Here is a 21,409-nt window from a genome sequence, read left to right as displayed (position 1 = left end):
TTTGAGCGGTCGCTATGGCCGGGTCGGTCCTATACGATCATAATTTAGCAAACATGAATTAGGGCAAAAGAAAGAGAATTCAAAGGGGGTAGCCAAAAACTTACGCATCACCGCCCGCAAGAGCAGCGCTCGTCGCATTGAGTCCGCTCTCGACGGCATCACGACCGTCTGCAGAAGGGGCGGCGCCCGAGAAGAGGGACGAGGCCACCTGGGCGACGCCGCCCTGGGCCGTCTTGACGCCCGCGGCCGCGGCCGACTGCACCGTCGGGTCCTGAATGTCGGCGACGGCGCTCTTGGTGTCGCTAATGGCCTTGACGATTTGGAAGCGGGCCAGGTTGCACGCCAAGGAGGATTGGCGTGGCTGTAGGCTGACTTTTTATTTGTTTCTCGTGTTAAACATGTTCTCAATACATGATGTTATGCGTCTGAGGCAAAGGGGGGAGGCTTACTGGCACCTGTCAAGGCAGCGCTGGCGGCGATGAGGGTGGCGACTAGGAGTTGAGGAGAGTACATGGTGATGATTGTGTTATTTAATGGGTATCTTTTGAGAGAAGCGCACAGCGATTGATTATCAAATGTATTATTGGAAAAATTTTTTTTTGCCAGCCAGGGCAGAGAAATGAAGATGGGTATTGCAAATGAGACGACGGGTTCGACAGTTCAAAAGTCAGGATGAAGCACTTTGAAAATTCGGTTGACAGGCTGTGGAATGAGACGATACTTATACACAATCAAACAAAGTCGAGGTTCTCGCAGTTTGACTTCTACTCCTCCTACCACTTCTGTACATTTCACGTGGCAGCGTCATTCCAGAAAAGACCGTTTCCAACTTTGAATCGGAGAGAGACCAGGGGGGTTTCGGCGCTCCCAGGAATGCTACAGTCGCTAGGATATCCTGTGGAGATGCCGAACACCCCCCGGCGTTCATCATAATGGAGATAAACCACCGAGCACCCAAAACGTGCCGGGGTGGTGGAAAGGGCAGAAAGACGGTCGACGGCTCTGACTGGCCGGATTTCGACACGGCCGCAGTATGATCTGCAGAAAGTCGAGACTTCAACCTTCTTTGCATCGACCGACAAAAAGCTTCTATAATGCCTTCCATTAAGCTTGGCAGGCCTGCCGACATAGCCTCACCCGTTTCGCAAGACTGTCGCTCATGTTTAAAGATCTGCGCTGCCGTTATATGTCTTTACAGAATGCTTGCATTGACGCCGGCCACTCTGCCCGATGCATGTCCGGCATCCATCTCTCATTCCAGGGAATGGATGCAACAATTGCAAAACTCATGGTCTTGACTACCTTGAGCGCGGCATGCAGACCTGGCGCTGCCAATCGAGTTGTAACTGGGTATGCCTTGATTTTGGTCATGAATCTTTACGCCGTGCCAAGGGATGACATTTATTCTGCTGGAAAGAACATATAAGCTGTTTCCCATACATTTGCTTTTCTTTAGCAAGTATCCATTCATAAATGCTGTTGACAATTTCAATCAATTTGTATGTACAATGATCTCATATATTGACAAGAACTCTTAGATACTATATACTCGACACAGTCACCTAGATTGATGAATGGTCATGCCGAGGTGATCACCTCTAGTTGACCCATTGGACATTGGCAGGACCACTGGCCAGATCAAGATGAGCCACCGGGGCAGCCGTCGTTGCGTCGTCGGATGCGTCAATCTTCCAAACCTCGACAAAGTTGGATCCGCTGTCGGTGATGGCAAAGTAATCCTCACTGAAAGGTGCAGGAGAAACGGCATTGGCAGACCCGCCGCTGTTGGTCGTGGGTGTCAGGAACAGCTGCTCGGTAATGGCGCCAGTCTCGCTGTCGAGGGAAAATGCAGAGACGTAGCCAGAAATACCCGTCGTGCGGGATCGCGTTGCGGCGAGCAAGTACTTGGGCGACGTGGCGCTGCTGTTGCTGGCCGGGATGGAGATGAGGACCTCATCAGCCCAGTACGAGGAAGAGTTGGTGAATCCTTGGGCAATGTCAGTCAGTCAGTCATTCATGGTATGGAGGCATGGAACATTTTGGCTTACCAGTAGGCAGCAGCGAGTAGGTAGTGTTGTCAAAGGTCAACTCTCCTGTGGTGTTGTCGCGCTTGTAAGCAGCGACGGAGTTTGCTGCCTCGTAGACAACGTACACCCACTGGCCGTTTGGGTGGACAGTCACATGTCGAGGGTCTGAATCGCTGGCAGCGGCCAGGTACTGGACCTCTTCGACCGCGCCAGTCTCAGCATCGTACGAGTGTACCCAGACGGCATTGCCCATGTCGTCGGCAGAGTAGAGGAAGTCATTGTTGGGGCTCAGTGCCGTTCCGTGGACACCTCCAGCGCTATCGTAGGTGGCATTTGCAAAGGCCGCAACCAATGCTCCGGTGTCGTCGACTGAAATAGCCTGGCTAGGACACCCGCCGCCGTAGGCTGTGGCAAAGACGGTGAAAGGCGACGAAGTAGAAGATGTGATGAAGTTTGCATTGGAGCCTGAGGAGATGACACATGAGCGTTCATGGACTAATCGGATTCTTCAAGCTTTGCATAATCACTTACAGTCCGAAGACAAGTTGACAGCGCTCGTGTATGTCAAACCCAGATCGGCGGTCACGGCATAACTCTGGAAAGACCCCGTTGTGCCTACATAGAGGTTCTCCTTGGCGGCCTGTGATTTCAATCAGCCATGAATCGTGAAATAGGCAATTTTCTCTGACAACTTACATCAATGTTGATCCACTTGCTGCCTCCGCTTGCGCTGGTGGTAATATTGTTGACAAGTGTAAGGGTTGAAGCCGCATCGTCAAACTCAACACCGACAATGGTTGTACCAGCAAAGGAACCTGCAAAGAAATAATGCGTATCAGCTAGCGCAGGCACAGCCGCGGCAGCGAGTAGAAGAAGGGAATGCATTGCGTTGTAAGAAGAAGAGAAAGACAGACTTGGTGACACGATTCTATCTCCGAGATGGAGTAAGGAGGGACGTCCAAAGACTGTTTATATCCCAAGCCTGGTCTCCATCGCAGGTGCTCCTTGGGTGCCGGCATATATGCCAAATGGTGCAATACAGCGGATCATGTACGTACAGTTCAAGGAGGAGGTGGGCACCAAGGTCCAGGGCTTCCAACGTCTGGGCAATCAATTGCCGGGAGGCTATTCCGGACTCGTGATAGTGGCCATCCAGCATTACGAAATGAGGCTCGGGAAGTGGGATAAAGCTGTTCTGTTTCTTTCCCAGGGTCCCGCCGTCAGTTTTCTTCCATGACCGCCCAATAGTGACGGTATCGTTGGTAATTGCGACTTCCCCGGGCCACGCGTCTTACGGAGCGGCGGTGGAAACATGAAACAAGAAATTGTACAGGGTTCTGCCGTCGAGGGTGACGAACGAGAGAAATGAATGAAAATGGGATCCGTGCCTCTTTGATCTCTGGAGTTAAACAAAGAACATGGACAGTATCTCCGCTCACAGGTAAAGTACATGAGATTGAAGCATACATGCTGGATTACAGTTCTTCAAAGCAGAGCCACGATACAAGTCCATGTTTTCTTCTCTAGGACACTTACTCGTGGAATGAGAGGCTTTAGTCTTACGCACATGTCATAACGAACCTCCCTAAAATTAGTAGCCTAACCTACATAACCCCCCTAATAAGGCAGGATAGGTAAGTATATCTCTTTGTCAAAGGCGGGAGCACTCCACGGCCAAGCTCCGGTAGCTCCGCAATCCTGGGTCTAGCAAAAAGCTTGGTACTACTGTTAAAATGTATGCTTCCATCGCTGCCCCACGGCCCACCCCAATGAAGGTCGAACAGGACACGGCCATGATGACAAGTTCCCCTGTTTGATTTTGTGGATATGCATGAAAGCAAAAGACAAGCTTTTTTCTTTCTTCCTTCCAGCGGAACCTCCTTCATCTCATCGGAGAGTATCCTATTCAACTCCGGCCGAATCATTACAGCACTTGTGGTAGTGGCAATGAGAAGAAGCCAAGTAGGAATCTACGTAGACAGGCGGATCATCCTCGTTTCGTACAAGAAACACTATCAAATTCGACATGACCCAGGGCGGTTCAATCAAAAGACAAGTGTGTCAGTGGTTGGTTATCCTGGCACCAGTTTTAGTGCCTGACCGCGTACGCTTTCTAAATGTCAATAATATACTGTCTTCTTCCGTGTTCCTTTCTGCTCAAGCGACGAGGCAAAGAGGGACAGGGGCCAAAAGACACCGAAGGCCCCGGATTGTACTGCCCAGTTTAGTGGATGCTTCGTCAGTTGGGTAGGTACTTTAAAAAGCCAGGAATCGTTTATACGTCCCTTTTCTCCCGCATACCTCATGGTGCCACCTAGGTTAGGTAGGTACACAAAAAAAAAAAGGGCCCATGAGATTACGCGTCTATGGAAGATTAGTGGTGTTTTCAGCCACGCTCAGTGCAAGCGATTCATGCCGACATTTTCACATCTGGATACGTCTTTAGGGTCCAGCAACCAATTGGGCACAGTTCATCCAGAGGCGAAAAGCAAGCAACAGCCCTCACCCTGCTGCCGATCCCACCCAACGATGATCATTGTCTTGACGATTGGCCACTTGAAGGATCATTCACTTTTAGAGGCACGTTCGGTGTGCGAAAACTAGTAAAGAGACATTACGAAGACGAGTATCGACGATCCTACGCATATGCATCGAGATTCAGATTTACCAGGCCACGTTCATGTACAGCCTGAAAACTCGAAGCTATACTGTGCTGATCTGACCCTTTGGTCTATCTATATCAACACCACATTGCAAGCTCTCAAAAGATTGCCTGTGCATTTGGTGGCGATGAGACTCCGCCGGGCATGTTCAGAGGCATCGACGTCAAGAAGAATGTCCAGCGACCGACTTCTTTGCAGACCCTAGACAACTCTTCAAGATCAAACATTTCACCTGTATCAACGTTAGCAGAGAAATTCACAACTACACCAAATTCAATACGCACCGATTGGCATTCCCCATCCAGCCAGGATATGTTCGTGAAGCATCAGATCTCCTGTCGGCGGAAACACCTCGAAAGATATCGCATCGCCAGCCACGGCAGAGAAGCCAGAATCCCAAAGCCACCTCAGGACATCGGTAGTGGCCTCGATGCCGGCATGCTGCGGGTGTTGCGATGTTGAATACGCCTTTTTGGCATCCGAGGACATTCCCTCCCACTCCCGCGTAAACCCGCTGCGAATGAGCAAGATATCCCCCCTTTCAAACACGATATTGGACGTCTGCGCAATCTCGAGGACGTCGTCGAGCTTGATGGTGTGTTGCGAGAACGTCGTGTACTCGAGTCCCTTGCTGTCGGCCCAGGATGCATAGTCAATCAGCACACCGCGGCCCGTGATGCCTTCACGTGCCCAATGCTGGATGCCGATCCTGTCGTTGCCCTTTTCCAGGATTTCCGACTCCGTGGTGCCACCGTAGAATAGGCGTTTCTCTTCTGAGTGTTGTTCGTCATTGGCGTCTGTCTTGACCTTCATACCAAAGTGCCGAAGGCCATCCCACTGACTACTCTGTTCTGTCCCCATCATGTTAGTACTCCTTCAAAGGACGTGCCAACGGGACTTGCCCACGTGGATTAAAGTGGTAGATATCGTCGAAACACAAGCCGCTCAGAAGAGGCACGATTGAGTGCTCGCATGGCTGGCGTCCCAAGCCGGGAGTTTCCATCTTCGTGAGTTCCCAGTTCATGCCTACGCGCCGTCCTGTTCGGATCTGCTCGGTGGCGGCCTTGCGCACTTGATCGTTTGTGAGCAAGGCTAATCGCCCAAGACCTTCCTCACGGCTCTTTGGCGAGCCGAGCCATACCTTTGTGGGATCTGGTAATTCGTCATATTTCACGTCCAGGAGCGACTTGCCAGCCATTCTGTTTGTACAAGTTAGGAGTGAGCCTCAAGCAAACAAGCATAAGAAACATGCTGTATTCTCGACCTTTTTTTCCTTACGATATTGTGGGCAGCATACAGCTTACAGTCCACATAGATTGTCCCTGGTTCCATTTCCCCTCATCGGAAATGACAAGTCAGTGATGCAGCTGTGCGACACCCCTCATGACGGAACCTGCAGATCCTATACACTAGGCCTCGGAAAATACTGCCCTCAGATACGGCGATGCTATTTGTGCCAGTACCCCAACTTTTGACTACCAGCATCACATCATGATGCAGACATCCATCGCCGATAGTTGGAATCCACAAGGGACACAAAATGATACTATGATCCCGGCATATTTGTGCAGGTTTCAACGGGCCTGTACTGAGATGTTGAGATTCGTCTAATCCATTCGTTTGTGACTTGAACACTCTCCAGGGTTCAAGTCTACTGACACACAATCGGGATCATAGCGTGCTGGCGACAAGCCTATGTCCAAGCTTAACTGTTGTACGCAGCAGCATGCGAATCGAGCCTTGGAATCAAGACTTTAGTTGTAATTATCTGAAAGACCAAGCTGAGAGGGCCGGTTTTGGTAACTTGTTCTACTGCAATGGTACAAATTCCGGCGAGCACTTTCCAAGGGAGCATAGGCGGGCAGCGGGACAGCAGTCGGTGCGACGGTCATTGGTAGCTGCATTATCGCGTCACTCTTTGCGCGCGTCACAAAGTACAAAAAGGCGATGAAGCAACAGCAATAACAGACAAGTGATCAAGTCACCAATGACCACCCGAAAGACGGCCCCGGGTAAAAGACTATTGTTACGGCGGACAAGGTATCTCATGAAGCAGGCGGCGCTGAGATTGTGGAGATGGAGAATTGGGATCCGATCAACATACCCGGGGAGCTAGGCGGCACGGCACGGTCGAAGACGGATTGGTGGGACGGCACGTCGTTGATCGTGGGTGACGATTACAAAAACATGGACGATGAAGTCGCCAGTTGAATTGCCATAGATTCAACCAAAATTGAAATTTATGAGTTGGCAAAAAATGCAAAGAAAGCCCTGTGGAGATTCGTTTCTATATAATCACTGTGGTCTATACTCTTGAAACTAGACTAACACGGAGTCATGTTCCGAGGAGACAGTACCCGAGGAGACAGTACCCGAGGAGACAGTACCCGAGGAGACAGTACCCGAGGAGACAGTACCCGAGGAGACAGTACCCGAGGAGACAGTACCCGAGGAGACAGTACCCGAGGAGACAGTACCCGAGGAGGCATACCCCGAAGAGACAGTACCCGAGGAGGCATACCCCGAAGAGACAGTTCTCGGGGAAACAGTACCCGAGAAGACAGTATCCAATGTTGTTGCTCCCGGCCTTATGCGTCGTGTATGGCGCAACAGTTTGTAAATTCCAAATCCTATTATACCTACCAGGCAACCCAATGTTGCAGCCATAGAAACAGCTACTTTGATTCCATCAGTAAGCGAAGAGGTCCAGATAATTGAGAGTAGCGCGCCAAAGCACACCATTATCACAATTATCACCCCAATCGTCATCATGATGGAGGAGTTCTCACGCATCCATGTCCGCATCCACGAGCGCACCTTGTTCATCCAATAACCGAACTGATCCTGGTTGAAGGCGACGAAGATGAATGGGATAGAAAGGCCGGCAGATATTCCCACTAGCAATCGTCATTTTTATCAGTTATGGCAACACAATGGCGTAACTGACCACCACTTACCCATGTATTTGAGAATATAGTCTAGCTGAAGCTTTCCGTTATCGTTGACGGGAAATACATCAATCTCAATGGCGAAAAAGGCCGACATGAACGAGAGGGGGAGCTAAGTACACGGGCTACCATTAGTATCCATATTGACATACCCAACTAATGATTATGGGACCCACGAATAAGATTGTTACGACCGTGAAGAGCATGAGCGTTCGCCCCTGTATTGCCGTTTCTCTGGCCTGGTTGGCCTGCTGTCGGGAATACTCGACGGAAGCCATGGCCTGGAATATGCTGGCTTGCTTTTGTTTCAAGTCCAGCAAGGACAAAAGCTATCAACCGATTAGCAAATGATTCGATAAGACTCAATTCAAACCGCACGCTCTGATCACGAGGCGACTTGCCGTGTTCTTGGTCTTTTCGGTGCTCTTCAGCATTGAATCAACTCTTTGAACATGATTTTCGATGATAAAATGGTCTTCGACGGGAAGGCTATTGCTTATATGGTCGTTGCCATCATCGCTGGTAGTTGCATCCGTCAAAGTCATCCCAAAATCTTGCATGAAAGACTTTTGATCCTCGAGTATTTTTTCAAGAATCATCAACTCATCATGTATGTCCTCTATCTCAACAAGGAGATTGGCCTCCTCTTGAATGTCTATGTGGCCCTGTAAGTTATCACCTTTGTCGTTAGTAGCCCGATCCTTGAAGAGTCGGAGCAGATGTGCTGTAGAATTCGACTATTGCCGCGATCGTTGATCAGCAAGAAATATCGCGTTTGTAGTCTGCTGAACAGAGATGACTTACAACTACTCCAATTGATTGTTCAAAGAAGTCAAAGAATTGGAATTCTGCTGGTACTTCATGGTGGTCAAATACACTCATGGAGAGTCGTGTGATTATGCTAGCCAGCTGATAGGGAGTCTCTATGGGTGCCCTGTCGACTTTTTCAAGATACCTCAAAATTTTCTGCCGTACATCTAGAGGGGTATGGCCGGTAATGACGGGGCTTTCGCTGTTTTTGACTTCTGCTCTCGGTCCTGACACATCTTCAACGGATGACAGGTGATTTATGGAAGGACCCGGAGATGCTGGCAAGAACTCAGGGGCCGTACGGGTCAACTCTCGTCCTCTCTGATCCCTTGTTCGGTTTCTAATCATTGTTAGAATGCTAGGAACAGCAGTCTCTTGTGCTCTTTGTAATGATTCTGAAGCATGGTTACGCTCATTGTTTACAAGCGGACTTCGGGCGGGTTCTATTGGCGCCAGGGGAGCTGAGAGGCTGTTCATATCTTCGGAGGCGCATGTTATCACGGTATCTTCTTAGAGTCAGTTACATAAGTACCAACAGATCAAGATGAGTCTAAGCAGGCAAGGGATCGCGTGAGATTTGCTGGGAAGATTGCGGGAAATCACCTTCATTGATGATCCAGAGCCACAGTTGGTCTACCATGAACATCTTTGGAACCTTCGAGATAGATGGGTTATTTGATCTGGCCATCCATCTGGAAACCACTTGATCTTTGTCGCGCTCTTGTGTGTCTAAATGAGTGTAAAGATACTGATCCAGAGTACGTCGTATATGTAGCCGAGGTACATCATTTTTCATTTCAGGTGTCAAGTATCCTTTGAGCAGATGAATATGCAAGGACTCAGCGGCCCTCCAATTAGATGGATCGTCTGGGTCGAGTCTCTCATAAGGCCTGCTGGAATTGTAATCTCTTCTCCTGCTTGGATGCACCATTCTTGTCTTCACTTCTGCCAACGAGCTGAGAATGCCGCGCAGCTCATCAGTTCTGGCTGCAAATTTTGGTTGATCTTCAAAGTGCAGGTAAGGGGCCTGACCAACGTGAGCTCGCCTCAGAGAACATAAGAAGAAAAAGGGGAGGAGGAGAGGGAGGGGGAGGGGGGGGGGGGTGTTCCCTGAACGTACAAATGCTACAATCTGTTTCGAGACCTTCTCATCACCGGTCAGGCTAATCTGCAAAGACCTATGTTGGTCCAGAAATCCCAGAGTGAGCTCAAGATTGCTGCATACGTACCGGGATAGAACGACAGGTAGGTCTCATGAATGACAAGAACTTATCGGCGGTGGCATCTCTTCTATCATGACTTCCATTTATGCCAGAAACTGACATAAATTTGCGTGATATATTCCGAGGTGGCTCACTCGATTCGAACACCAGTCGTGCCACCAAGTCCTGTCGCCTGTTAGTGATCAATAAAACATGAAGTGCGAAGTACTTTTGGGCAGCCTGCAAGCAACTGATCGGACCCTCACCTCCACCCATTCCATCTCCACAGCTATTAGCTTCGATTCATTTATTTAGAGGGAGGGATTACTTACATTGTTTGCTGGCAAATGGTACCATCGAAATACACGGTGGTTTGTTCCCTCCTCTGATGGCTTTGCTGAAGGTTTATGGCCATACAGAAGTTCATAGACACTCATGATCTCCGTCTTGCGCTCTTCAAATTTGTCCACATGGAATTCAACGAGTGCGGCCTGAAAGTTATGGCATGCGATCATTTTATCGCGATTGTATGTGGGAGGTCGAACCCTGTGTATTGGCACACGACAAGCCTCTTGCAGTTCGGCTGTCGTCGTTGGAGGGCCTTGTGACCTTTCAAACAGTGATGAGATGTCTTGCGAGCCTCGGGCAAGGTCAATTGAAGTCTCGCCATCCAGGTTCTGTAGATTCTTGTCCGCACCATAACGAAGCAGTAGGCGAATCATGTTCACATCTCGCTTGTGAATCGCCATAGAAAGCACTGTCGAGTGCTTTAGGTTTGTAGCATTGATATCAGCGCCACTTTTCAAAAGCAGTTCCGTCAGCTGAATCCAAGACTTTTCGACAGTCAGAAACAGGGCGGTCGGGTGTGGTGACGAAACATAGTTGATCGACCTGGCTTCTGCGTCCGCGCCGGCTTCTAAAAGGGGCTCAACAGCCTCTTGAAGGCCAACTTCACAGGCGTAGTAAAGCGGCCGCTCATAGTCTCCGTTAGTGCTGTTTACATCAACCCCCTGATTCAAGAGGCGATTCAGAGACTCCATATCATGGTTCTTTATTGCTTGGTGCAAGGAGAAAGCCGAGCTATTGATCGTGGCCGATCCTGTGGCAACATCTTGGGCTGGATCTTGGGCTGAATTTTGAACTGGACTGACTTGACGGTCCTCAGGCGAATATGCATTAGTGACACCGTGACTATCTGCAATTGAGGTGCTTTGGTCATTCTGCATAGGAGAGGCTCCGACCCGATCCGAAGAACCTGAAATGGTTTCCCGGTCGAGAGAGCTTGTCGCGGAGACATCTGCCGGCGTGATCATTCTGAAAATGTCCCGCAAGTCTCCAAGGCTTATGTGCAAAAGATGCGGTTGCAAACTTCGTAAGATTATCTTGTTGATGTTTTGTCGAGACTTCATTTAATGCGCGTCTACTTTGGTCCAATCATGATTCATGGGTGACACGGGCTGAAAGCCCAGGCAAAATTCGCACAATACCTGCATATTTGCGTGTCACACACCCTCCGCCGATCGTTGTTTACCTCTGGGTGCCCCACATCCATCGAGCCCAATCCATTTGCCTGTCCACTTTCTTTGATCAAGTATTGGCTCAAATTTGAATTTTTACCTGTCGAGACATTGTTCAATTTGAAGATGTCTTCTGAGTCTTCTCAGGTTGACCGGTATCGGTATATACCATCTCTGAGATACCACCATGTCCTAATGATCATGAATGTCATCTCAATATTGTTCTGGGGTCAGTAAGCAGTATAACAGCCTATATCAAAGGATCTTGTGCTAAGATGTCAGTTTCAGCTCTCCCTCTAGCAGGTTGCACTTCGAAAAACGGCCTCAAGAATGTTTATCTGTTGTCGATTTCTTATAATACCACCGCACCTAATGCAACCATCGGGTCGTTGGTAGTCGACACTAGACTGCCTCACAGTCTTGCCAGTCAGCCAGTAGTGAGCAACAACACTTTGCGCGAGATACGAATTGGATACCTCTTCATGTGTGTTAGCCTCAGCAATGGCGTTGAGGCCTGCAGCCGAAATCAAGATGAGTTAACCGCAGTAATGGAATCGTCATCAAGTGGCGATCCTTTGGTTCTGTTACAATTGGCACAGTCCATAATGTCGGAGGTTTTCTTCTATCCACTGATGTATGTATCTATATTCCTCTGTCACTCTCTTGTGAAGCTCACGTAAGTTTAAATCCAAATTACGGTGCTGATCTGACCTCAGTATCGTTACTATTGCGTTAATCTGTTTCGCCACTCTTCTCCTGTCAAAATTCCCCGGGTGGCACGAAGAACAGGGAAGTGATGATGGTTCAGTCGTGGAAACAATGCCCCTTCCAAGCCGACCAATTGCAATGACCGTATTGGTGTTGCTTGGACTGGCATCTGCCTTTGGTTGTGTCTCGGCATTCTGGCAACATGTAGGAGCAAGCACCGCATCGACCATGACACGACATTTGACTTATGGCTTGACAATCACCCATACCGGAAGCGCAATTATGGCATTCGGATGGACTGCCACTACATTTGTGATTATTTCAGCCATAGGGACATTCCTGGTGGAACTAACCATTCGCGTATTATCATCTCATCCGAACTGAGTGCTAGATGTTAGTTTCAAATCGCAAGGACAAAGAACAACCGAATACAGGCGCAGGGACATTTCTATGGGTCAAATGGCAAGTCATAGTATTGGGGCATTATATCGTGTGACTTAAGGGCCGACACATCCTGAAATGAATAACGGTACTATCACAATTTACTAAGAATATATTCATTAAAGGCATGAATGTGAACAATGCCGTCCGATGGGAACAAACAGTGTTCGATTTGTACTTGGTTTCATATCAGACTGCATTGGAGATCTAAACAAGCTTGACTAAACCCACACGCCGCTTGGTGAGATTTATGCAACAGATGTCTGTGGTCAAACGCATAGGTCTGCGTGACAGCCTCCCAAGGTCCAGATCAGCTATTATTTCCGAAGCTCTCGCTGTATGGTTAATTAAGCGCCTTATCACATGATAGTAACACGCCCGACCAGAGTTATGTCTGCACTGGTACCGTTTCTCACAGATGCAACAACTAATTGTCTTTTGCCACCGGCTCAAACAGTTGGAGCTGTTTCAAACAGAGATGGGTTGATGAAGCGTAGGCGTAGCCCGATTTCTCTGAGTCAGCATTCGAAGCTCATATACAAGTCCTGGCTTGAAGTAAACGTGATTTTTGGCATCATATCTATCGTCTGATCCTCTTGTCTAGCTCAAGATGGGTATCCAGTCTAGTCTAGCGTCTAGTCTATGCGACAATGTCTTCTTTTTTGTCATGTCTTTCTTTTCTTTTCGTCCTTTCCTCTAGTATGCGCAATTGCCATGAGCCGCCAAAGACCCGCTTCGAAAGCCTCTTGTTCTCAAAAGAAACAACTCTATAATGCAGGAACGATCTTGTTCTTCCGATGAGACCCCAAGTCACATAAATCTATATCCGCAAAACAAAGGGGAGAAAAGTGTAGAATGCTTTTCTCTCCCTTAGTTCTTGTGCCATCTCATGACACCAGGCATCTTGGGCTCCTTCTCAACGTACTTGCAGTTGCTGAAGACGGACCAAAGCTGACCGTAAAAGGAGCGCTCGTCCTTGTGATACAGGTCGCCCAGCATGGGCTTGATGGCCTCGGTGGCGTCCTCGGCGTAGTAGAAGGGAATGCGACTGCAACGATATCAGTTAGCGATTCTGACTCAGACGAGACAGAGATTCTAGAATTTCAACTCACGAGAACAAGTGGTGGACAACGTGGGTTCCAATGATGCCGTGGAACAGGTGGCGGTCGATCCAGCCCATGTCGCGGTCAATGGTGGCCAGGGCGCCCTTGACAAAAGTCCAGCCCTCGGCGTCAAAGTGTTTGACGTCCTCGTGGTTGTGGTGGAGGTAGGTGATGGCAATGAGCCAGTGGTGGACCCAGAAGTAGGGGACGCCGTAGAGCAGGAAGGCGTTCATGGCACCAACGTGCTGGCCGAGAACGTAGACGGCGTAGCCAACAAGGGCCAGACCGACGTCGGAGAAGAAAATGTACAGAGCCTCTTGCGGGCGGAAGACACCCGAAGTGGGCTCAAAGTGGCTGAGACGCCACCAGCTGTTCTTGCGCTGCAAGCTCTGGGGGCCGGCCGAGATGTTGAAGAGCAAGTAGCCCTGCCAGGCGAACAGCTGGTGGGCCATGAGCTTAGCCAGGGTAACAATGGGCGTCTCGTCAAACATCTCGGCATCAATCCCCAGGCGTCCAAGCCAGCTCAGAGAAGCCATCTTGCGCTCGTAGTTCTCCTTGGTTGCGGGGACAAAGGCCATGTCCTTCTCCATGTGGCCGGTGTACATGTGGTGACGAGCATGGCTGAACTTCCAGCTGAAGAAGGGAACCATAAGCAGCGAGTGAAGGACCCAGCCAACAAAGCTGTTCAGGCGGCGGTGGAGGGAGAAGGCGCCATGGCCGCACTCGTGAGCCAAGATCCAGATACCAGTACCGACAAGACCCTGGGCGAAACCATATGCTGCCCAAGCGGCAGCACGAGCGTAGAAGTTCTCGATTTGTGGAATGTAAGTGATGGCAGCGTAGCCCAAGCCAGCGGCAAGAGTAAGATCTCTGGCAACGTAGCCGAGAGATCGTACAACTGAGGGCTGGAAACAGTAGGCAGGAATGGCTTTTCGGATGGTGTTCACATCTGGATACACAGGCTCGATGGACTTGTTCAAATTAGCTATTTTTCCCTTTTGATTCATGAGTGAATCTGGGGGCTCATAAAGGGACAACAACTCACCTGCTGGGCACCTCTTGCCTTGACGGTAAGGGTCTCAGTCTCAACTGCTGTGCTGGAAGCCATTGGGGCCATTGTGTCTGAATATTGAGTCTGGCGTTTGCTCGTCAGACCTCGGAGGACATACGAAGGAAATTCCCCTGCCAGAAACAAGGAGCACGACAGCGAGTTTTATTAGCACCGCTTGCACGCACCGCTTGAGATCTGCCCTCCACGTTTAGGGTCTAACTACAAGGTAGATAGTAGTAGATTTTCAGGGTCCCCCATATCCACAATTACTCAGGGGTTTACCCAAGTCGAGACTCATGGCCCCCGGTTCTTGAGGCGCTACGTTCACGGTCCGACCGCCTGTTGGGATCCTGGCGTGTTCTGGAAGAAAACTGTGTCGCTTATCACGTTGCCACTGCGGGCGGCCATCGTGTTAGAGAATAGCCGCGACCGCCTCGCGGCAGGAGATCACAAGTGGCGGCGTGTCCAGTGCTCCTACTTGCCCACATACGCGTACAATTGACCACACTAATTGACATTATTCCGATCATACTTGTGGTTAACACACATAGTGTCGAGTCAGCCAGTCAGCCTATGATCTGTAGTGCGTCGGGCGAATCACGACTCGACCATATCGTGCTTGGCAATTGCAATAATCACATGGAAAAAACTCGTGTGCGATTCGACAAAGAATTCTCAACGGTTTGGAAGATCCCGGATGCGGATCATCTTGTCATTGCCGAGTCTGGAGAAAGTGGATGGTTTTCATAGTTGTTGAGGATTTTGAAATTTCTTGAACCCCTGACTGAGCTGCTATGTAGTGGTACTGGGTACATGGGTACGTAGGTACTTGAATAGAGGTGCTAGAACTTGTGGATCTCGCCAAAGTTGCAGCGGGGGAGATGCCGTGGTGCAAAGAGGGGGAGGCTTTTTTTTTTTTCCTTTCTTAACACCGCCAACGTTCATGGTCGGTCAGGTCAAGTCAGCTGCTTGCAGAGGGGGAGGGACAACAAGAGACACCGCCAGGCTTGCAAATTTTCATGAAAATTAGTAAGAAAACCACAAAACGCTAGATGGCAGACACGAGTCGCGGGGCATTAAGGGCATCTGTTGGAGAGTCGTACATCTTTTGCCATTACCCGCAGCTGAGTGCAGCTGGCAAACGCGCCTCTTTGCCCACAGACTCTGAGCATCGGTTAGCAGCCCGAGAAACGTTGGACAAAGTACTGCCTGATTCGCACATGTTCCTATTCCTAGAATCGGGTGTCCCTAAAAGTCGGGAGCTATTCCAGTTCTTGATCGATCGCCGATAACCCAAGCAGAAAGCCTATTTGACCAAACATGTCAATGCACGACCCCAATGCTGACTGAGTGATTGGTCTGATCTGGGATCTCATATTAAATTTCTTTTTTTTATTCTAGGGGTATTCTAGCATCTGGGGAGTTGGATGGCACTACCTAAACAATGCTGATTGGAAGCGACTGATGCCGCCGGTGCTGCCACCGCCCGTAACCATCGTCCTGCCCGCTATCTGGTTGTTTTGGGCCACTGCGAATACATTGTGAATTGTTTCGACAGTTGTCACTCAGGTATATGCCGAACATTCATGGCTGACGCCGTGGAGATCCCAGTCCAGTACACCAACCAAGTATCGTTCTCGGTCGGAAGAGGAGTTTGGGCGAAGGGATGGGAATGATGCTTGTTTATAACCATAACGACTATACCCCTTGAACGCCATTGTGGTTTTCCCAAATGCAGCCGCTCACATAAATGCAAAGGCATTTGCGCCTACGTGTAACACGTAGCTTGATGTCTAGTGCCATTATTCATTTTTCGCTCGTCACAACAATCCATTAAGCTGTCTCCTCCCAGGCTCTGCGAACGACCCTAGAGAACATGTCGACGTTGACATCCTCGCGCACCTCGGTCTTCTTGGCCTCGTTCTCGGCGTTACGGGGAATCTTGACCAGCTCGCCCTCGACCTTCCAGCCGGCGGTCTCGGTGATGAAGGTCTTGGCCTTGGCGTCGTTCAGTCCCAACCAGCTGGAAAGGACGTTCAGGTCAATCTCCCGGTAGGCATGGCTGACCAGAGTTGCGATTCTGATACGGATGAGCTCCTCAAAGCCCGTAACATCGGCAATCAGGTCGGCATAGAGATCGTCGCTGTCAATGGTGTCCCAGAAGCGGGCGTACTGGGCTCCCTCGAGCTGGTTGTTGAGCTCACGGAGGTGGCCAATAGCCTCGGACAGATCGGCACGCGAGTTGGGCGCAAGTATCGAGGGAGGAATGATGTGCAGGGCAAGCGAGAACTGGGGAGACGGGAAGTTGGTCAAGGACTTGGCCAGGATGTTGGTGACGACATCGTCCTTGATGCGGTCGGGGTTGAGCTGGTACCTAAGGGACTGGTCAGCCATATTCGACACGGCAAGCACCAGCCAGCACATGATAACATAGATGTAAGAATGGTAGGTCAGATATGCTAAAGTTGACTTCAACAGGCCGGCGCATGACGGCCCCGGCCCGTCAGGTAATAGGAAACGCTTTGTAATTGTTCATCATACCAAGAAGACTTGAGAGATATCGGAGTGGGGGAGAACCAAAACAGCGCAAACACTCACAGCTTCAACAGAGTCCGGTTGGCATTGCCGTCGATGAACTTGTTCTCGCACTGCTCCTTCAGGTAGTTCTCGAGGAAGGGAACAGCCTCGGGGTTGTATCGCTCCAGACCAGAGATAATGGTCGAGATCTCGGAGGGTCTCTCCTTGGGGTCTTCGCCGTCCATCTTGAGCAGTCTGAGAGGGAGTTGTCGTGAAGATTGGTGGATAGGCAGGCTCAAACTGCTGGCTTCTACTATGGCGGGGCTGCACGAAGTTGGAGAGATTTCGAATTGTGATTGTGAGGCGTGTGGGCTGTCGCCGCGCTAAGCCCGAATCAGACTTGGGCTTTGACGAACTGATGTCACCCGGTTGAATATTTTATCCGGATAAATGCTTATCGGTCGACCAAATGGCTTTCATGGCGGCCAAGGAACTGCGATATGTCTGTAACAGATACGCTCCACACCCAAGCCAATGCATTCTCCGAGGATTTGTTTGTTCTTGGTCTATACGTAGTATTACGATAATTCTGCTCTAAGGGGGACATGTACTCGTTATTCTAGGTGTGCCTCCAAAGGATGACGCCAATTCTTCGTTGGTCCTGTTTCCCTCTGAAGACAGCGTAGATGTCGAATCATCATAAAATTATGCCTTGACAAGCAGGCTCTGGCCAGTCATCTCCTCGGGTTGAGGCAGACCCATGGCAGCCAAAACTGTGGGAGCGACATCTCCGAGGACGCCCTCGTCACCCTTCTTCAGGCTCCAGCCTTCAGGCGCGTTGGCCATGATCAAGGGGACCTTGTTAGTGGTGTGAGACGTCTTGGGCTTGCCGTCGGGGAACTTCATCTCCTCAGCATTGCCGTGGTCGGCGGTGATGAACAGAATATAACCCTCCTTCTTGCAGCCCTCGAGAATCTCACCAATGGCCTTGTCGGTGGCCTCAACACCAACGACAGCAGCCTCATACACACCAGTGTGACCAACCATGTCCGGAGGAGCAAAGTTGTTCATGACAAAGGGGAACTTTTGCTCTGCAAGGCGCTTGACGACTTGCTTGCCAACGCCAGCAGCACTCATTTCGGGAGCCTTGTCGTAGGTAGCCACGCTCTTGTTGGAGGGCACAAGATCCTGCGACTCGTCACGAGTCTCGAGCGCAAAGGCCTTCTCGACACCACCGTTGAAGAAGAAGGTAACGTGAGCGTACTTTTCGGTCTCAGCAATGTGAACCTGCTCGACGTCCTGCTTGCCGAGCCACTCGGCGAGGACGTTGCCCATGTGCTGAGGCTTGAAAGCAATCTCAAAGGGGTAGTCGAGCTTGTATTGGGTCATGGTGACCAGATGCGCCTTGGGGTAAGGGAAGTCAGGTCTGGGCGAACGGTCAACATCACCCAGAAGTTGGGTAATCTGGCGGACACGGTCGGATCGGTAGTTGAAGAAGAAGACCTCATCGCCGTCCTGGATACGAGCCTCCTTACCACCAACGATGATGGGCTTGAGGAACTCGTCGTTCTCACCAGTCTCGTATCGCTGCTTGACGGTCTGAACGGGGTCGGTGCTCTCCTCGCCCTCTCCCAAAACCATACCCTTGAGCGCCAGCTCGACTCTCTCCCATCTCTTGTCGCGGTCCATGGCGTAGTAACGTCCAACGACTGTAGCAATCTCACCAATACCAATCTCCTTGGTCTTGGCGACGAGCTCCTCCATGTAGCCGGCACCGGACTTGGGGTCGGTGTCACGTCCGTCACCAAAGAAATGAATGTACACCTTGGGGATGCCGGCCTCCTTGGCGGCCTTCAGCAGAGCGTACAGATGCTCCTGCTTGGAGTGCTGGTTCTTTGATCAGCTTCTGTGACATGCGACTTGATGATTTTACAGCGTAACATACCACACCACCGTGAGAAACAAGACCGCAAAGGTGCAGTCTACCGTTTCCGTTCTTGGCAGCCTCAATGGTCTTCTTGATCACCTCGTTCTGTGCCAGCTCGCCCTTCTTGATTGTCTGGTCGATGCGGACAACATCCTGCCATACCACACGGCCAGCGCCAATATTCAAGTGTCCGACTTCCGAGTTGCCCATCAGGCCTTCCGGCAGACCGACGGCTAACGACGAGGCCTCGAGCTCGGTGAATCCGGTGGCGCTCTTGTAGAGCTCATCCATTACAGGGGTCTTTGCATTGGTGATGGCATCGCCGTTGGCGGGTGAGTCCTTGGAGGGAATACCCCAGCCATCAATAACGACTATACATGCGCAGCAGCATCAGTATCAACCACCCCACTTCCATGTAGATCAAGACGTATGCAAAAGCGACAAGGTATTCGGGACGTTCCTGCGCTCGCTGGGTACCCTGATGTCCACTGCCGCCATCGCCTGCGGCTATAGCGCGGTCCGTGGTACCCAGGACGGCGTCTTTTGCGGGAGGCTCTGGGCCGGGAGTGTCCGGGGAAGATGGAGGGGCAGACTGAGGAGGGATAGACAACGTACTCAGACATGCTTTTTGATCTGTTTGCTTGGGCATTTTGGCAACTTTGGTGATTCTATGGGTGATATTTCAAGGTGACTATGACAAATTGCGTGATGGGATTCGCTAAAAGAGAGGAGACGGTATTTGTCTCAATAATAATGCGTGATTTTTATGAGGAGGGAGTCGACAGTCTGGTCTGGAGGAGCCTTTGGTTGAGCAGATGGGATGGTAGCAAAACTTCCCAAGAACGACTAATGGTGGGTTGGTGGGGTTACGGCGGCGGTATTGGGTTTGACGTCAGGTCCAGAATCTCATGCAGTTGCAGTTAATTGTCTGATCAAGTTTAGCCCCTCGGGGTTTCAGATCATATTCAATATCTTGTATCTCTAGGCAGAAAACATAGACAAAGTACACTTGACATATTCTCGACTTTCTGTTTAGCAATAATACTCACCAGAATCATTATCAAAATCCTAATGATTGTCGTACTCCGACGTCTGTAATCGAATGAGCTCTTGCTCGTGCGTTTCTACATTGATACATTTACTACTCTAAACAGGCAAGTCTCTCGGGGCTTTACCGGTCGGTTTCCGAAAAAACGACCCCTCCTCAGGGACCTCGACCTGACCCCTGTATGAATCGTACGTAGATTTGCGACTGCATATGCAAGGCTGAACTTCAATCGTTCAAAGCAAGCGCAACTTGTCGAACCAACAACAAAAACAACACTCGAGACTTGCGGTCACCATTGCACTTTGCATGATGCCTCCTAGGGGGTTTTGAATGAGAAAAAAAAAGTCAAGATACTATCGTCACAAATCAAATTTTGCTATTTTCCTTCTCCGCCGCGCGAAACCAAGGATATACGTACCGCAATCATCATTGACGCCATAAAAAAGAGAGGTGGTAGTTGATCGCCAGCCCGCGAGACACCTCTTCAAGCGCAATCGGAAAGCCAAGATGGCCGACCAAGAACCCACCACCCCCCTCGCGCTCCCGCCCGGGCTGTCGCCCGATCAGCTCGACATCATGACGGAGCTGTCCTCCCTCCTCGCCCGACTGCGCGCCCCCGTCACCCTGCCCGGCACCTCGACCACGGGCCAGACACCCGCCGCTCCCACCCCATCACAGCAACCGTCCGGGAGCCAATCGCAGTCGCAATCCCAGCCCTTGCCGCCGCCGCCGCCGTCATCATCTTCGGCAGCAGCGGCGGCCGCAGCAGCAGCAGCGACACAGTCCCAAGGCAGCAGCAGCAACAGCACCGCCGTCGGCGACATATCCCTACGCGACTTCCCCGCCAGCACCGATCACTTGCGCCTCAAGCTGCAAGAGGCCAAGGCCGTGGTCCTGGCGCTGCCCGACATGGACAAGAGCGTTGCGCAGCAGGAGGCCGAGATTCGTCAATTGGAGGACCGCATCAGGCGACAGCATGAACAGCTCGCCGCACTGCGGGAGAAGGGGAACGCATTCGCGACCACGGATCGGATGGAGGAGTAGTGGGCCTCTGTCCGCCAGGGACCCGGAGGAATGACCCCTCCACCGTCTAGATGAACCGGCAAGACGGGTCAGACTTTAATGGCGTTCTGATAAAGGAGGGATACGATAAAGAATCAGGATAGATTCTATTGTACTACAGAGGAGTTGACAATAACAGCGTAAGGGGGCCAATTCTTTCGACTCAGCAAGGCGTATGGCGCGTGGGTAATGGGCTTGAAAAGCCAATATTCCTATACTGGCACAAGAACAGATTGATTACAACAAGTCTCAAGGGACATTTTATTATGCTGAGAATACAGTTGAATTATGAACGATAAGCGGATTATGTTTATTTTTGGGACCTGCATGCAATTTGAACCTAGACGCCGTGCCCCGCCTCAACCTTAAAACATGAATGTCAGTT

At 50.5% G+C, this 21,409-nt stretch overlaps 9 protein-coding genes across 9 annotated transcripts; 2 read left to right on the top strand and 7 right to left on the bottom strand.

Moving 5' to 3' along the window:
- Positions 1-100: 100 nt before the first annotated feature.
- PFICI_05545 (uncharacterized protein) lies at positions 101-513 on the bottom strand (the record flags this gene model as incomplete). The annotated part of the gene is made up of 2 exons (XM_007834126.1): positions 101-372; positions 450-513. The coding sequence occupies 2 exons, from the start codon at positions 511-513 to the stop codon at positions 101-103; spliced, it is 336 nt and encodes a 111-aa protein (XP_007832317.1).
- Positions 514-1,598: 1,085 nt separating this feature from the next.
- Positions 1,599-2,912, bottom strand: PFICI_05544 (uncharacterized protein; the record flags this gene model as incomplete). The annotated part of the gene is made up of 4 exons (XM_007834125.1): positions 1,599-1,987; positions 2,049-2,492; positions 2,559-2,667; positions 2,724-2,912. The coding sequence occupies 4 exons, from the start codon at positions 2,910-2,912 to the stop codon at positions 1,599-1,601; spliced, it is 1,131 nt and encodes a 376-aa protein (XP_007832316.1).
- Positions 2,913-4,788: 1,876 nt separating this feature from the next.
- Positions 4,789-5,888, bottom strand: PFICI_05543 (uncharacterized protein; the record flags this gene model as incomplete). Its single annotated transcript, XM_007834124.1, has 3 exons — positions 4,789-4,922; positions 4,975-5,541; positions 5,597-5,888. The coding sequence occupies 3 exons, from the start codon at positions 5,886-5,888 to the stop codon at positions 4,789-4,791; spliced, it is 993 nt and encodes a 330-aa protein (XP_007832315.1).
- An 878-nt stretch (positions 5,889-6,766) lies between these two features.
- Positions 6,767-7,310, top strand: PFICI_05542 (uncharacterized protein; the record flags this gene model as incomplete). Its single annotated transcript, XM_007834123.1, has 2 exons — positions 6,767-6,856; positions 7,014-7,310. The coding sequence occupies 2 exons, from the start codon at positions 6,767-6,769 to the stop codon at positions 7,308-7,310; spliced, it is 387 nt and encodes a 128-aa protein (XP_007832314.1).
- Positions 7,311-7,606: 296 nt separating this feature from the next.
- PFICI_05541 (uncharacterized protein) lies at positions 7,607-10,963 on the bottom strand (the record flags this gene model as incomplete). The annotated part of the gene is made up of 9 exons (XM_007834122.1): positions 7,607-7,750; positions 7,815-7,967; positions 8,028-8,362; positions 8,439-8,957; positions 9,052-9,475; positions 9,569-9,626; positions 9,806-9,843; positions 9,917-9,931; positions 9,983-10,963. 9 exons carry the CDS (start codon positions 10,961-10,963, stop codon positions 7,607-7,609), a joined length of 2,667 nt encoding a protein of 888 aa, XP_007832313.1.
- A 2,223-nt stretch (positions 10,964-13,186) lies between these two features.
- On the bottom strand, positions 13,187-14,536 carry PFICI_05540 (uncharacterized protein; the record flags this gene model as incomplete). The annotated part of the gene is made up of 3 exons (XM_007834121.1): positions 13,187-13,364; positions 13,429-14,390; positions 14,465-14,536. The coding sequence occupies 3 exons, from the start codon at positions 14,534-14,536 to the stop codon at positions 13,187-13,189; spliced, it is 1,212 nt and encodes a 403-aa protein (XP_007832312.1).
- Positions 14,537-16,303: 1,767 nt separating this feature from the next.
- On the bottom strand, positions 16,304-17,232 carry PFICI_05539 (Eukaryotic translation initiation factor 3 subunit K; the record flags this gene model as incomplete). Its single annotated transcript, XM_007834120.1, has 2 exons — positions 16,304-16,844; positions 17,069-17,232. 2 exons carry the CDS (start codon positions 17,230-17,232, stop codon positions 16,304-16,306), a joined length of 705 nt encoding a protein of 234 aa, XP_007832311.1.
- A 460-nt stretch (positions 17,233-17,692) lies between these two features.
- Positions 17,693-19,563, bottom strand: PFICI_05538 (uncharacterized protein; the record flags this gene model as incomplete). Its single annotated transcript, XM_007834119.1, has 3 exons — positions 17,693-18,874; positions 18,933-19,285; positions 19,392-19,563. The coding sequence occupies 3 exons, from the start codon at positions 19,561-19,563 to the stop codon at positions 17,693-17,695; spliced, it is 1,707 nt and encodes a 568-aa protein (XP_007832310.1).
- Positions 19,564-20,469: 906 nt separating this feature from the next.
- On the top strand, positions 20,470-21,006 carry PFICI_05537 (uncharacterized protein; the record flags this gene model as incomplete). The annotated part of the gene is made up of 1 exon (XM_007834118.1): positions 20,470-21,006. The coding sequence occupies one exon, from the start codon at positions 20,470-20,472 to the stop codon at positions 21,004-21,006; it is 537 nt and encodes a 178-aa protein (XP_007832309.1).
- Positions 21,007-21,409: the final 403 nt, after the last annotated feature.

This window comes from Pestalotiopsis fici (genome assembly GCF_000516985.1).
Source record: "Pestalotiopsis fici W106-1 unplaced genomic scaffold PFICI_Scf_3, whole genome shotgun sequence".
NCBI lineage: Eukaryota > Fungi > Ascomycota > Sordariomycetes > Amphisphaeriales > Sporocadaceae > Pestalotiopsis > Pestalotiopsis fici.
Note: the sequence above shows the minus strand (reverse complement) of the source record. Positions and strands in the feature narration are given on the sequence as shown.